General features: G+C 43.4%; 1 protein-coding gene across 1 annotated transcript in view; it reads left to right on the forward strand.

Annotated features, from left to right (window-relative positions):
* Window positions 1-16454, forward strand: part of LOC142399270 (vasoactive intestinal polypeptide receptor-like) — a 36377-nt gene that overhangs the window by 1377 nt on the left and 18546 nt on the right. Inside the window, exons 2-3 of the mRNA XM_075483850.1 lie at window positions 1336-1429; window positions 7522-7635. Of these exons, the coding sequence (XP_075339965.1) occupies window positions 1336-1429; window positions 7522-7635 (208 nt within the window). The remainder of the gene's footprint in view (window positions 1-1335; window positions 1430-7521; window positions 7636-16454) is intronic.

Raw genomic sequence — 16454 nt, forward strand, 5'->3', positions numbered from 1 at the left:
CTGCTTTTTTCTGTGGAAGTCCGATTGAGTGAATAAATGTGTACGAGCTGAAGAGTGCTGACAACAGATCTGTTACAGCCTTGCAGAAAAAATCTTGAGCCAGCTTTCATTTCTTTATATATTGCCGGAAAAACAGGAACTCGAAAATACAGTATATATGCCAAAAACTGAGTTTTTACAATGTTAACAAGCTTGACAGTCAATATTTGGTATGAGCACCTTTATTCTTCAACACGGCTTGAACCCTTTTAGACAAGCTTTCTGTCATTTCTTTAAGCAGTCTTCAGGAATAGTTCTCCAGGCTCCTTGAAGGACATTCCAAAGCTCTTCTTTGGATGTTGTCTGTCAAAATGATCCCACACTGCTTCAATAATGTTGAGGTCCGGGCTCTGGGGAGGATTCATCCCTGTTTCCCTTCCTTAAGAATGGCTTCTTGACAGCCACCTTTCCATAGAGACCATTTCTGATGAGACTTAGATGGATCAGCTGAGGGTCCAGATGCATCTCTCAGGTCATGTGTCAGGTTGTTGCTAGATAAAAATACGATTTTATGTCTGTCAAACTTTGTTATATTTGGCATTTTTCATTGATGCAACAACTGAAATTGGAACAAAAGATATGTCTTTGTGGCAGGCCGCTGGTAGCAAAGAGCCTCACAATACAATTTTAAATTTGTTCTTTGCTAAGTTCTCTGTTATATGTAGACACAACAACGGTTCATCCCTTCAAATATGTGTATTTTATATGTTTTAGGGATTCATAGGTCAGTGTTAAGTGGCTTAAGAACCAGAAAACACATACCTCTGAAAATGGTCAGGTACAAGAACAAGACTGAAAATGAGTGAAAAAAAAAAGGCCAATGTCCAATTAACAACTTTGAAAGACCCAAAAAGCCTTGAGAACTATTGCTTAAGACTACTTTAAAGGATTACAAGAAAGTCTGTTTTCTCAGAGAGGTGATTTTAATTTTTTTTTATTTTCATGTGAATAAACTACCATTCAATCCAATTAAAGAAATCCTGTATCCACATCGGAAACTAAAACTGAAAGTTTATCACTTTCATATTAGGCCGTGCCACGTATCTGGCAACATTTTCATGCAAATCTGACAGTAACTTTCTGAGTAATCCTTTTAAAAAAAGCAGAACAAACACTAACCACGTCACCTCTTTGGTGAATGCAACAATAGGGCTTAATTCTTTTTCAGTTAATAAAGTTTGTAAAACAAAAAGGACAGTGCAGCAACATTTGTGAAAGGGCTTTTTGGGTTTTGTGTAACTTGTCTTGTATAGACCTGCATGGAAATTGTGCAGAAAACTTGTGTTTTGTCCACAGGTGTTTCCTGCACAGAGTCCGATGTGTGACCTGATTCTGGAAATAGCCAAGGAGCAGAACATGTGTGAGGCTCAGATTGAAAACAAAACAACAGGTATGGGTGTGTGTGTGTGTGTGTGTGTGTGTGTGTGTGTGTGTGTGTTTACCGTTCCGTTAATTTAGTGGCTGCGCTTATTTTGTGTCATGTTAATTTGCAAACCCCAGAGGTGGGCTCTGATTGACGCATCAAGCTCTGAAGACAACAAAAGCTGTTCAAACGTCCCCCTGGCTTGTCACGCTTAAATTTCCTAATTTGGCTTAAAGTGCAGACTGTGCAGTCTTAATTTAAGTCACAGCCTTTTGATATGTATAGACACTTCGTTGTTACGGGACCAAAAGCAAGAAGTCTACAGCTGATTCCAGGTGGGACGTTTTTTTTTGCTGTAAACCCACATTATGCTGCTGATGGAGTCCTCTGTGCAAGTGAGACAGGCCATCCTTGGGTTGCAAAAAAACAAAACAGATCGCTTAAAGCGAGAGACACAGAGATTTCATTAGCATGCATTAGCTTTGTTTTAAAAACACAGCAGTGAGTAGGCAGGAATAAAAGTCACTTTGCTGATTTGTTGTTTTAGACAGGTTTCAAATGACATGTTACTAAGTGAGGTGCTGTATACTCAGCATGTAGCTCATGATTATATTCCATTCAGTCATGACTGTGCTCCGTGAGCCTCTATTGTCTCTGTGTGGCTGAAACCGTGTTGATCCTAACCGGGGATGTTGTTTGACTCTGTTCATTTTGACGCGGCACATAAGTCATTAAACACCCATTATCTTTTCAATTTAGTCATCATTTGCACACGTATGGATTCCATTTGTTGCAAATGATGCCAATTCCTCAAGGGGATGCTGCAAATAACAGCTGGCACGGTGAGTTTCCATTGTGACAAATTGTTAAGCAGGTGCAGATTTAAAAGGACTGTGACCTGATTCTGAATCCCGAGAGCGCACACACTAAGGAAAGTCACAGTGATCTGTTGAATTCAAATAACAGTGTGACGAAGGACGAGGGGCTGTTTTAATAGTCATGGTGGCAGCATGTTACCTCAGGTTATCTGCTGTTATGGACCCAGGGCTGTAATGACAGCCAATATGAGCGACATGTTTTGGCTGCCATGGGAACCCCACCTTCACTTTAAACAGTCCACTTTTTTCACCGGAGTGGATTAAAGTTTCAGCAGTGTGTGGCGCGCATCCAGCTACCAAGTATGGTGGGTAAAATTAAAACCAAGAACGCCACCCTGGGAATTTCACCCAGGGAATATCCCTTAATTAAAAGGCAAATAGAAACAGTTACCACCTCAAGATTTGAAAAGGCACTCAGGTTCGTTTCACTCAGAACAGGAGACATATTCCATCCAAAAACGAATTTTATTTCCCAGATAGTCATAAAATTACAAGTTAAAAACGAGTAAACACACTGCTAAAAATACAGAGCCGGAAGTTAAACAATCAATCAACGACTTTCACGATAGACGTCGCGAGATTGGGTCGTCTAACGTAGCGACGCCTACTGATTGGGAGGGGAATTGCCTTGCGTATCCAACATCCCGACGGAGAACTTCGAAAGGTTTAGTGACCACGGAGTCGGATTGACAGAGCGATAGAGAATCATACCGAGGCCTTAAGGGATAAAAGCAGGGCTCTAGAGTGCGACCTATTTTCTCAATGGTGCACTAAAAAAAATCTGAGGTCACACAGGTGCAACCACCCGTTCGAAAAAAAAAAAAAAAAAAAAGTCTACGCAACTCTGAAAGTCACCCTGTGGTTCAACGACACACATTAGACCCATAACGTGGTCTAAACCAATCAGAGATAGTGAAGGGCGGGACCCCCTTCTGATTGGCCTGTGTACGTGTGTGTACGTTTGAACACGCCCATCCTGTAGTCAGACAGAGAGGTGATGAACCGTGAGATGGATGTAGCCGCGGACGATGAGATGAAAAGAACGATTGACGAAACTTAAGGCCTGATTTGTCCGAAAATAACCACAACCAATGCTCTAACACGGAGCCATCAACCTCCCACGTTATGTCATGCCCTGGTCCGGTGCTAGCATCAGATAATGAGCTAACATCCGGAGCTAGCATCAGATAATGAGCCACATACGATCGACTCCGAGCCAGAACCAACTGAAATTAAAAGGGGTAAAGTGTATACATTTCCAAGAGAGTGGCTTGACCAGTTTCCCTGGCTAAGAAACAGTAAAGCCACTGTTTTCACTGTAATTTACTGTAAAGTGTGGCAATAGTGCATTCGTGACTATTTCGAATTGAAATGCTGAAAAAGCACAACGCATCTATGAAACGCATTACCTGCTCAGTGTCCCCTCTCCCCGCTGCCTTTCAGCGGCAGGCAGCAGCAAACAGATCATCGGACGACGCCGAGATGATAATCAAGTTTAAAGGTTCCATGGCATGAAAATAAATGGAGGCTTTTATATATTTTTATAGGCTTTAGTGGTCCCCTCATACTGTATCTGAGTTTTTTTCCCCAAAATTCTGCCTTGGTGCAGAATTACAGCTAGTCCCAAAAATGAGCTTTCCTAAGGATCCTCAGAATGAGCTGTTTAGTGGGGGTGTGGCCTTACTTACGCCCATGGTACCTTGCGCAAATGTTTTGTGAATCGCTATGGCACGTAGATGGCACAGCAGCCCTATGCCGTAAAACTAGCGAAACCTGTTGAAATGAGCTTACTTTGACAATATGACGAACTAGTTAGTGAACAACTCTCCTAACACAGTCAAACATCAAGCAAGTGCTACACAAGACACAGTAAAAAAGGCGTGCGTGAAGGGGAAAGCAGGAGTGAGGATTTTGACATTCTCATCTGATTGCACTGGTTTGCAAAGATGCACGTAGCGCTAGCGCTGGGACCATGAATGAATCGTTATCCTGATGAAATGCACTGAATTTGCGGATTCATTCTTCTTCAGGAAGCTTGAAGTAGGGGGTTTTGGACTAAAATGTGCGAGCTAACCATCTCATGGGCATGCAAACACCTCCAACAGAGGTTGGCAGAGATAAGTGCTTGCAGATGCTATTAGCTGCATAGCTAACGATACAAACCCTTTCTTGTGGTAACAAGCTATGTAACTATACTGTACATACAGGAAAGCAACACAATTATAGAGCGTTAAATTACTTACTCTCGGAAATGAGATACTTCCCCAAGTGAGGGACGAATGGAGCAGGACATTGACAGGCGAATCGGTGTGGCGTCTGAAGTGATGCAGGCTCTGCACCGGCCCGTCATGGTGAAAAAGGAGCTGAGCCAGAAGACGAAGCTCTCGATTACCGGTCAATCTTTGTTCCTACCCTCACCTATGGTCACGAGCTGTGGGTAGTGACCGAGAGAATGATAGTTAATAGCAATGATGTCGCGTGCGTGCAATTTATAGGAGTCATCGCAGATACATTGAAAAAAAAGACGTCTGTGCTAATTGCGAACAGTGAGCGCATGGCAGGAATGCGTCATTGTGTACGGGCGTATCTTGAGGAGAGGAAGACCGTTGAATATATTGATATATATATTTAACCCAACTACAGGAGTTGGCCATCCGAGGGTTATGTGACTGCAATGGAGGATAGTCCATAAGACATTGAGCCATGAGATGTTCAGTTTGAAGCCCTTAAAACACTTGCAATTTTAATTTAGATTTTCTTTTTATCTAATTTATCTTGAGATGTTTTAAGTTTAAATTTCAGGCCAGTGAAGCACTTTAAGCATCAACACTTTTTCAGTAAGTTTCAGTTAGTAGTTAGTAAGTTAAGTTCAGTAAGTTTGTAGAATTGTGCTTCAAATAAAGAACTTTATTTTGACCAGATTGCTAGTTAATCGTTTACAAGTCAATATTGCCTATCTTGACAGCGATTTAAAAATAAAAAAAAGTGAACCTGTAAAACTGCAGTGTTAAATGCAATGCGTTTGAAAATTTGGGTGCACCTAACTTTTGTGCTGGTGCACCTAAGACAAAAAGTTGGGCACACCAGTGCAACCAGTGCAAAAAGTTAGTCTAGAGCCCTGAAAAGGCATCCCAAAGCACCCCACAACACATATGCATCACACCCACTGGCACACAGCTGTGCAACCCAAAATCCGAGGTGCAAAACACACAGCACACGGGAAGATGTCGCCACCAGAACAGCCCTGACCACCAACCACTGGGAGGTCGGCCTCTGAAACAAGAAACACTTGGTTAAAGAATGTGAATAACAGGGAGCCCTTCATGCTACTGATCAGCCTGAACATTGTGGTGATCAACAGCTACGAAAAGCCTCCCACAAACAGTGAGACACAAACAAATTAAAAGAAATATAAACAATATATTATATCAACTACCTTAAGAATCCATCCATCCATCCATCATATTCCGCTTCTCCAGGGATCGGGTTGCGGGGGCAGCAGCTTGAGCAGAAAAAACCCAGACGTCCCTGTCCACGCCCACTTCCTCCAGCTCTTCTGGGGGACCCTGAGGCGTTCCCAGGCCAGCCGAGAAACAAAGTCTCTCCAACGTGTCCTGGGTCTTCCCCGGGGTCTACTCCCAGTGGGACGGGCCCGGAACACCTCACCAGGGAGTCGTCCAGGAGGGATCCTAACCAGATGCCCGAGCCACCTCATCCAGGAGCAGCGGTTCTACTCTGAGCCCCTCCCGAATGACCGAGCTTCTCATCCTATCTCTAAGGGAGAGCCCAGACACCCTGTGGAGGAAACTCATTTCGGCCGCTTGTATTCGCGATCTCATTCTTTCGGTCACTACCCACAGCTCGTGACCATAGGTGAGGGTAGGAACATAGATTGACCGGTAAATCGAGAGCTTTGCCTTCTGGCTCAGCTCCTTTTTCACCACGACGGGTCGGTGCAGAGCCCGCATCACTGCAGACGCTGCACCAATCCGCCTGTCAATCTCCCGCTCCATTCATCCCTCACTCGTGAACAAGACCCTGAGATACTTGAACTCGTCCACTTGGGGAAGGATCTCCTCTCGCTCGAGGAGCCTGGTTCCGGACCCCAAGCCATGCGTTGAGGTGAGTCCGACTATATCTAGCCAGAACCGCTCAGCCTCGCGCACCAGCTCAGGCTCCTTCCCCAACAGAGAGGTGACGTTCCACGTCCCAAGAGCCAGCTTCAGTAGCCGAGGATCAGACCGCCAAGGTCTCCGCCTTCAGCTGCCACCCAGCTCACAATGCACCCGACCCCCTTGGCCCCTCCCACGGGTGGTGAACCTGTCGGAAGGCTCACCACGTTATATTTTCGGGCTGTGCCCGACCGAGCCCCATGGGCACAGACCCGGCCACCAGGCGCTCGCTGCCTGGCCCCACCCCTGGGCCTGGCTCCAGGGGGAGAACCCAGTGACCCGCGTCCGGGCAAAGGAACGTGTTTTCCAATCATTTTATTCATCATAGGGGGTTTTATGAGCTGTTCTTTGTCTGGTCCCTCATCTAGGATCTGTTTGCCTTGGGTGACCCTATCAAGGGCTTAAAGCCCCGGGCAACATAGCTTCCAGACTCATTGGGGCACGCAAACTCCCCCAGCACGGTAAGGTGACAGCTCATGGGGGAGTACCTTAAGAAAAATCACATAAAACACCAGACAATCTGTTAAAGACACAACTGAGTGCCGGGGAAGATTACGTTTTGCTTTCCAAAGGTTTAAAAATCGAATCATTCCCCGCCCTCACACAATGCAAGCACACTCACGCCACAGCGATTGTCGCTGCTGCGGTAACTGCACTCCGACTGGTCAGCCATGTAACCAGGAAGTTTTGCACTCTGTCTGGGTGTAACAATGAGCGATCAAGTAACAGCATGATGTTGTGGTATAAACCGGGAACAATCCAGAAGAGAACAGGACGAAGCTCCACCGCGAGCTGATCTGCAGGAGCAATGGAAGTCAGATAACAGGGCGTGCACTCAACACCGGAGAAGATACGTAAAGCGCCATCTAGTGTTTATATACTGCAAGCGGAGACCTGATTGGTCAGTTATTGCAGCAATCAGGAAACTCAATACATTTCCCGCCACAAGTGTAAAACACTGTTTGAGCAAAAGTCGTCATTCGGATTTCTATGATTTTAAAGTTTCCTTGTTTGAATATTAACAACATACCTCTCGTCTTGGCCTCTCTCCTTCCATCTCTGTTTTTAGGTTGCAACGTTAGGTGGGACAGAATCACCTGCTGGCCGAGCGCTGACATTGGAGAGGTGGTTACCATCTCCTGCCCCAAATTTCTCTTCTATTTCTCCAGGGACGTACCTCCACGTAAGAATCAAGTTTAAAAATCAGGTTGTGTTATTGCACCTGATAATTGCCTTTGTTTAACTTTTTTTTTTGTGTTTGATGGTCAACAATCGCGTACATTTATGGAGTAATTTATGGAGTAATTTATGGAGTCATCATTTCGTGATATCTGACATAACATTTAGGGGAGTCTATTGGCAAATATAGATCTAATGAAGAACATGCCTTTAGTGGGGTAGAATCTCGTAAAAATAAGAACTGCACATTTGTTATATTGGAACAAACACTTTATATACACAGATTGTGTGAATCGTCTTCCATGAGGTAAGCCATTTTTCTCCACCATGTGTCAGTAGCCCAGATCATCGGAACCAAGCAATGCCTCCAGAGAAGATCGTTTGTGTTTTAACAGTAGTTTCACAATCTCATCAGTCTCAGAGGGAGCAGGTCATAGTGGTAGTAGTCATTTGGTTGTATTCTTCTTTCCTTATGGATGTTGCTATGTTCTGCCAAAGCGTGAGCAAGTGATACAATAACTATGCCTAACATGCAACATCGGCATGACTAGATTGGGAAGCGCGTGCAACACCCTGTATATATATATATATACACCCTGTCCCTTACAGATTGAAAGAAATGAATACCACTACTACTACTAACCCAAGTTATTTCTGGGCATGAAAGACACGTTGGCCACAGATCACCTGCCTGTAGCTGTCTCCTGGCGGTCGTGCTGAACTATTCCTCAATGGATACCTGTGTCTCCTTAGTGGTGAAACATTTGACTGTGACTAACATTATTTTTTTTCTTTTATTTTGTTAATTATAAACTAATAGAAATGTGCAGATTAAATCATCACGGAAAATAAGTTTCAGCCTAATATGTAGTTCTGTCAGAACCACTCTCGTCAAAACGAGACGAGAAACAGAGATAAATTCAGAAGCTTATTCTGAATGCATACAATTGTGTTTGGCGGTATGGCTCTGTTCGGAGGAAGTTCCCGACTTTTCCATGAGCTCCATGGAAGCCAAGACAGGGAACAGCAGCATCCTCAGGTGGAATGCCTTTCATTTGCTGTAAAGGCAACAACCCCCTAGAACAGAGCAAGCAACAATGACACAGTATGACATTGTTGGCAATGAGAAGTCGGTGGAGCAGGGGAGGTGGTGGGTGCAAGCAGAAAGCAAAAAGAGCAGTGACAGCAACCAAGTTTAAATGAAGCGCCCCAAATGCCAGCATCCAATTGCGAGCAGCAGCTGATTACCCATAAGCGCAGTTGGTTCGTGGACAGCCATAAGGGTTGGGTCGGCGTCAGCCAATAGGCAAAGGGCACGTTGACTACGTGGTCTGCCAGAACTACCGCGTTGCTCCATTTCTGTCAGAACCACTCTCGTCAAAACGAGACGAGAAACAGAGATAAATTCAGAAGCTTATTCTGAATGCATACAATTGTGTTTGGCGGTATGGCTCTGTTCGGAGGAAGTTCCCGACTTTTCCATGAGCTCCATGGAAGCCAAGACAGGGAACAGCAGCATCCTCAGGTGGAGTGCCTTTCATTTGCTGTAAAGGCAACAACCCCCCAAACAGACCATACCGGAACGCAGACCAGCCAGTTGGATTAGTTGGAACCAGGGTGTCCTACCCCCCCACGAAATATTAGCTACCAAACGTGTGTCACCATTATGATTAGTAGTAGTAGTATTACAAAAATAATTATTAAACCGCGACTAAGCTTGACGTTAAAAGGTGGAACTGCCGTAGGCCTACATTAACACAGACTGAAATGTGATGCAAGTATTTAATTGGGGCAAGCATTGAACTCAACCACTTAGGTACACCATGAAATATATAGTCGGTCTCCACAGCAGCGACAGAGCTTTGCGGCAGGGCAAAGCAGAGCAAGATCCGAGCAAAGCAGAGCAAGATCCAAGCAAAGCAGAGCAAGATCCAAGCAAAGCAGAGCAAGATCCGATCCAAGAACAGCAAAACGATCCAAGCAAAGTAGAGCAACATCCAAGCAAAGCAACATCCAAGCAGAGCAACATCCAAGCAGAGCAGAGCAACATCCAAGCAAAGCAGAGCAACATCCAAGCAAAGCAGAGCAACATCCAAGCAAAGCAGAGCAACTTCCAAGCAAAGCAGAGCAACTTCCAAGCAAAGCAGAGCAACATCCAAGCAAAGCAGAACAGGATCCAAGCAAAGCAGAACAGGATCCAAGCAAAGCAGAGCAAGATCCAAGCAAAGCGGAACAGGATCCAAGCAGCAGAATCCAGCTCAACAGAACAGACCCAAGTAAAGAAGCAGTGTTTATCTACGCAGATCAGCTCTTATATTCAGAGCCTATCAAAACGATGAGCCGAATTAATACAAGCAGAACATACCTGAGCAATAATAATCGCAGTGGATCTACATGATGAGATTAATTCGATTATAGCTATAGTTGGGTTATGCTCCCTATTTGAGCAAGGGCAATAACCATCCACAGACACACGGCGGCGAATGAACCGAACCACAGGCACAAGCACTCCACACCCCGGCACGACAGGTGGCGCCGCACCCATCAGGCTATAATGCAGACATACCAATCAGCAGCGTGTTGCACCTGTTGGGGAGGTGAGGCGTGCGCTCCACCTTAGAAGCATCACCGCGAGGACCCAAACGGACCAATTAGGAGGATGGCTTGTAATCCAAATGCGCCACACAGCTACAGTCACGCAAAATCATGTGAAATCGGTGTAAAATAGCCGTGTGTCTAACCGCGGCAGCCCTGCCACATACAGGAGCCCGCCGCGGCCTACCTCGACTCTGCCTGCGGCGCGCTGTGGACAGCCCGCCCGGTGTCGCGTCTTGGCTCGCTGGACTTGGGAAGGTTCGGTGTCCTCCACGGCGTCCATCTCAGCCGAATCTTCCGAGTCCTCCGGCAGACTCTCCGACTCCGCCGGCAGCGGGGATCCATGCCGGACGACAGGGTAAGCAGCAGCAGCAGCAATAATAAGACTAGCAACGGTGCGTATGCTGATCGGAGCTACGTCTTGCAAGCAGAAAGCAAAAACAGCAGTGACAGCAACCAAGTTTAAATGAAGCGCCCCAAATGCCAGCATCCAATTGCGAGCAGCAGCTGATTACCCATAAGCGCAGTTGGTTTGTGGACAGCCATAAGGGTTGGGTCGGCGTCAGCCAATAGGCAAAGGGCGCGTTGACTACGTGGTCTGCCAGAACTATCGCGTTGCTCCATTTGGTTACCTGTTAGATAAAGGTCCGTACGACACTGTTGGCAACAGTAAAATGCTGCTTTTATGAGGATGTGTGATTATAATGCCATGATTATAGTGAAATATGAAACAGTATAATACTTACTGTTTTATGAACAGTAAGTACTTTCATTTTTATTGCTTTTGAATAGCTAAAGCATTTTGTTGTTTTACTACATTTACAACAGGAACGCCTCATATAACAGATAGAGATAACACACATTTTATGGTGAATTCTGCAATGACCCCTCAAGAGTTGAGTTATCGTTCAAAATAATTCAGCAAAAAGCAACCATATATAGAAGACCATTAATATCTTTAAGAGTCAGACATTTCCCTCAGGAATTAATGGAGACAAAAAGGCAAAAAGGGGGGGGGGGGGGCCTTATACTTTTAAACCCCATTTCCAAAAAAAAGTTTTATACATTTTCTACTTTTATTTGACAGATAAAGTATAAAGGAAGTAAAAGTCACTTAGAATAATTTCTTTATACTTCTGCCTGTTAGATAAAGGTTTAATTTCATCTAATTACAGATTCAAGTTTTTGTAGCGTTTTAGAAATCTTTTCTGAAAATGGAGTTTATAAATTGATCATGTGGGATGTTGCCCCACATCTGCTGGATGTGACAGCTTGCTGACGCACCCCCATATATTCAACATGAACACATAATAATGTGTTCATGTTGTTTTTGATGCTTTTTGGGCCTCCACCAACTGTCCAGAAGAATGAATCTGTTTTGGTCCTTTGTCTTCAACAACAAAACCATTCTTAAGCAGCCTAAAAATATTACACAAATGATTATGATTCATGTCTTTATGCCAATCCTGTATATTCATATCCCTGAGTCTGAGATTAACATGAAATCTAATGAGGATTTAAATGGTGGCAGGAGTTTGGTACAGGATGTCTAAAAGAATGACAGACAATGCTGGCATGCTGCTCATCTTCTTCCTTCCTTTATTTCCATTTAGGTGTTTGGTTCCAAACATTCCCTGCTCCTGAATCTCTGCCAGTATCATCACACTCCATATTCAAAATATGAAATAAGAATTACAGAGCAAGCCGAGCGCCCCGCAGACTCGTGGTGCTGGTCCACGATTACTTATCTTTCCTGACTGTCCTCAAACATTCTAAAGAAAAAACATGAGAAAAATAAGAACATACGATACAGCTGAGTGACAAAAAAGAAACAACTCCCCATCCCAATGCCATCCAGCCATCAAAGACACTTGCTGTTTATTTTTCCTTCTTTAATCTGTGGAAGCCTCACAGGGAAGTAATGCTAATTATGCAGAGAAGGGAAGACACTGTACAGAAAATTTACTGGATGATGTGCAAGAGGTTTGCACTGTTTTTTTAGCTTATTCCCCTGAGAGTTTCCTGCATCTCTCAATTTGTTGTTAATTACCACACCGAGTCGCTTTAGTTTAATTACGCCTTAAGAGTTGAAGGAGTTGTTTATTTGTATTCAGCAGGCAGAGAAGCCTCCTTTTGAAATTGAAGCCTTGACAAATTTGATAAAATTAAACTCAAACAGACTCAAATTGGTTTCAAACTTTTCAGCTGGACAGGTTATTTAAAGCTGCACTTTTTATCTTTTATCTGATTGAGTGAAATGACAAACTTGTACATACTGTGCAAACAGTCGTCAAAGCTTTATATTCTGCAGGTAAAGGATTAGTCAAATATGTTCTTACCACTTCCACACTGTGCTTAACATGTTCTGCATAAGAATACTTAGATCAGGTTGGTCAGTAATGGAATGAGTGTGTCTGCTGTGAGATCTGTTTGCCAGGAAGTTTGATAAATTAATTAGCTTACAGTTTAATGAACTACTAGCTTGTCAGTCAAACTGATCACTACGTTTTGAACACATTAAAGCGAAAAAAATGGAGTCATATAAGCCAGCACTGTTACTTGCAGTATTCACAGTGCTTCACTTTTTCCACATTTTGCTATGTTTACAGCCTTATTCTAAAATGGATCAGATTATTTTTTCCCCTCAAAATTCTACACACAATACCCCGTAATGACAAAGTGAAAAAAGTTTACTTGAAATTTATTCAAAATAAAAAGTATTCACAGCCGTTGCCATGACACTCAAAACTGAGATCAGATGTATCCTGTTTCCACTGATCATCCTTCAGATGTTTCTGTAACCTGATTGCGGTCCACCTGTGGTAAATTCAGTTGATTTGGAAAGGCACACACCTTTCAATATAAGGTCCCATAGTTGACAGTGCATGTCAGAGCACAACCAAGCCATGAAGTCCAAGCCAAGGAATTGTCTGTAGACCTCCAAGAAAGGATTGAGGCACAGATCTTGAGAGGGATATAGTCCCAGTGAGCACAGTGGCCTCTATCGTTCGTAAATGGAAATAGTTTGGAACCACCTGAACTCTTCCTAGAACTGGCTGCCCGGCCAATCTCAGCGATCGGGGTAGAAGGGCCTTAGAAGGGCCCCCAGTGTTACTCTGTAGAGAGAGGAGAACCTTCCAGAAGGACAACCATTTCTGCAGCACTCCACCAATCAGGCCTGTATGGTAGACTGGCCAGATACAGGAGGAAGTCACTCCTCAGTAAAACGCACATGACAGCCCATCTGGAGTTTGCCAAAAGGCATCCCAAAGACTCTCAGACCATGAGAAACAAAATTTTCTGGTCTGATGAAACAAAGATTGAACTCTTTGCCCTGAATGCCAAGCGTTATGTCTGGAAGAAACCAGGAACCGCTCATCACCTGGCCAATACCATTCCTATAGTGAAGCATGGTGGTGGCAGTATCGTGTTGTGGGGATGTTTTTTCCGGCAGCAGGAACTGGGAGACTAGTCAGGGTTGAGGGAAAGATGAATGCAGCAAATCTTCAGAGACATCCTTGATGACAACCTGCTTCAGAGCACTCCGGACCTCAGACTGGGGCGAAGGTTCTTCTTCTAACAGGACAACGACCCTAAGCACACAACCATTCTTTGATTGTCCTTGACTGGCCCAGACAGATCCCAGACAAACCTGATTGAGAAACTGCCCAAAAATATGATTGCCAAGCTTGTAGTATCATACTCAAAAAGACTTTGAGGCTGTAATGGCTGCCAAAGGTGCTTCAACAAAGTATTGAGCAAAAGCTGTGAATACTAATGTACATGTTTTTTATTTTTGATAAGATGGCACAAATTTCAAACAAACTCTTTTTACTTTATCACTAAGGGGTATTGTGTGTAGAATTTTTGAGGGAGAAAAATAATTTAATCCATTTTTAAATAAAGCTGTAAACATAACAAAATGTGGTAAAAGTGAAGCACTGTGAATACTTTTTAGATGAACTGTAGTACAATGTAAGTATCAAGTACCAATGCTGGATAATGACTAAGTAGAACTGACATTGCACAATGTGCATATTGCATACATATTAATTCATGCATCTTATAACAATAACCAATAGACCAACGTCTTTTAACAGAATTAATTACCTCTCGCCTTCGATTATGAGCATAATTTGATTGAGCGTAATTATATGCATATATTACAATAATTTGAACAGACAACTGCTAAAATTAGCCTTCGACATTACTGCAGTGAAGTTTATTCATCTGAAAAGATTGTAGTGTATTTTCTCATGCTGGTCCATGTAGTTCGTATGTCAGACAGAATTACAGACTGAACAGTAACAAAAACATGTATTTCTAAAGGTTAGAATGTTGTATGCTTTGCATTCTTCACACCATCCATACGCACATTTCTTAAAGCAAGTATAATCTGACGTAATGAAGTGGAAAATTTAGCACAATGATGATTGAGTGCATCCTAAATTTTACTGGACCTCTTGTTTTTTAAATTATTGTAACTGTGGTGCTCTTGATAGCTTATTGCCACAAATCTTTGTGTGTTGGATTGTGCATTGGCTCTCTTTTGCTGCTGCCACATGAAATAACTTTGTGGCGCAAGCAGAAGACCATGTGTACGCCAAATTATAAATCTAACTAAAAGAATGCATATGTATGTTTCTGCCTGCATGCAGTTGTGTATCTGCACCCGGTTTTATGCGTCCTAGTGTTTCATAACCTTAGCAGCATATTTGTTTAGGTTATTATTGCAAATGTCACCTATGAGTGATTGCATTGCTTATAAGCTCAACTTGTGGGCCTCAGACATGGCGAAGCGCTGAAGACAGTATTTTCCACATCTATGTATTCGATACATGAGAGGAGATGAAAGCAAGGATTTATCATGGACATCTGAAGGCTCAGTGCAGAGACGAAGGCCTCTGTGGGAAGCTGTGTTGTGACCCAGATGGGAAATAGTGTGACCTGAGCTAAGATAGCACTCCAGGGAAAAGAGGGAGGAAGATGAAGAATCACCAGATTTGTAAGGTTCACGGCAGAAGAAGTATATTTCCCTAAAATGTCAAAGATTCACTGGATCAACAGGCCCCTACTGTGCACGTGATGATGGAGAACACAGGACTCTACAGAAAGAGAAGTTGCTCGAAGTGGCCTTTGTATCACTGACACATGTGATATAGATTGTGTAGTAAATCAACTAATCAGTGAAGGTGTCTGCCGGTTAAACCTGTTTTCAGGTCTTGTGAGGAGGGTTTAATTAAGGGATGATTAACTGTGGGGTTTTGTGCATTTTAATTTAGCTTGTGTTGCGCTTTTTTTCAGTGTATTCATTTAGTTTGTGGGTTTTCAGACCCCCGGGAGGTTAGAGAAACTTGATCATTCCTTGCCGTTAAGTTTCCTTATTTGTGGTGAATATATTATACAAGTTGTTAAAAAAGCCAGTTCAGCTTCCCTGTTCCGAAGTGGTTGTGAAAGACTTAAGCTATTGACACATGCTGAGTCATTCATTTTATTATGCTCATGCATTAAAAACAAGCATTACGAAACACGGCGCCACAGAGATTCAGGGGCCAAGTCGTAAATTTAGTTACGATAGTTTGCTGTTCTCATGAACTCTTTACCTAGTAGGTTGAACGCAAACGCTCAGTCATTCATCTCTTTCAACAACACAGGAGTCTCACCTTCCCTCCAGCCTTACAGTGACAGAGTGCCTGGCTGTCAATGGTTTCACCTACATGCCATAAAATTGCTTAAGCTGGTACGATGTTCCTGAAATGAATCTTCCACCGTTAGAACGGATGAAGCATTAGAATAGACAGTGCCGACTGAAAAGTGTAAGCCTGGAAATAAAAACGATTATGGGTTGATAAACTAATTTGAGCCTACTCGTTTTAGCGCATGACTCTGAAAATCCTTGCAGTCATGTTTTGGGGAATGATGAAAGCATTCTTCTGGCAATCCCTCAAACAAGCCAAATCCAGTGGTGGCATGGGCTGAAACAGCAGGGGCTTATCTTCGCCTTTGTGTCTTGTCATGTTGTTTGAACAAGCTAAGCCTCAGTCTTCTCAGCAATATGCTGCTTAGGTATTTGCGAGCTGACCAAATGTTAGTGCCAACTATATTCTAAGACTTTGGATTGTTGGTCATTTTCCCAACTCTGTCTTGATTTGACGGAGCAATACTGGAGCAATACGGTTGGGAAATGTAAGGAATGTCCAGCATTTAGATTTCTGCGGCAGCCTTCAG

Source organism: Odontesthes bonariensis, chromosome 14 (assembly GCF_027942865.1).
Source record: "Odontesthes bonariensis isolate fOdoBon6 chromosome 14, fOdoBon6.hap1, whole genome shotgun sequence".
In the NCBI taxonomy this organism is placed as follows: domain Eukaryota; kingdom Metazoa; phylum Chordata; class Actinopteri; order Atheriniformes; family Atherinopsidae; genus Odontesthes; species Odontesthes bonariensis.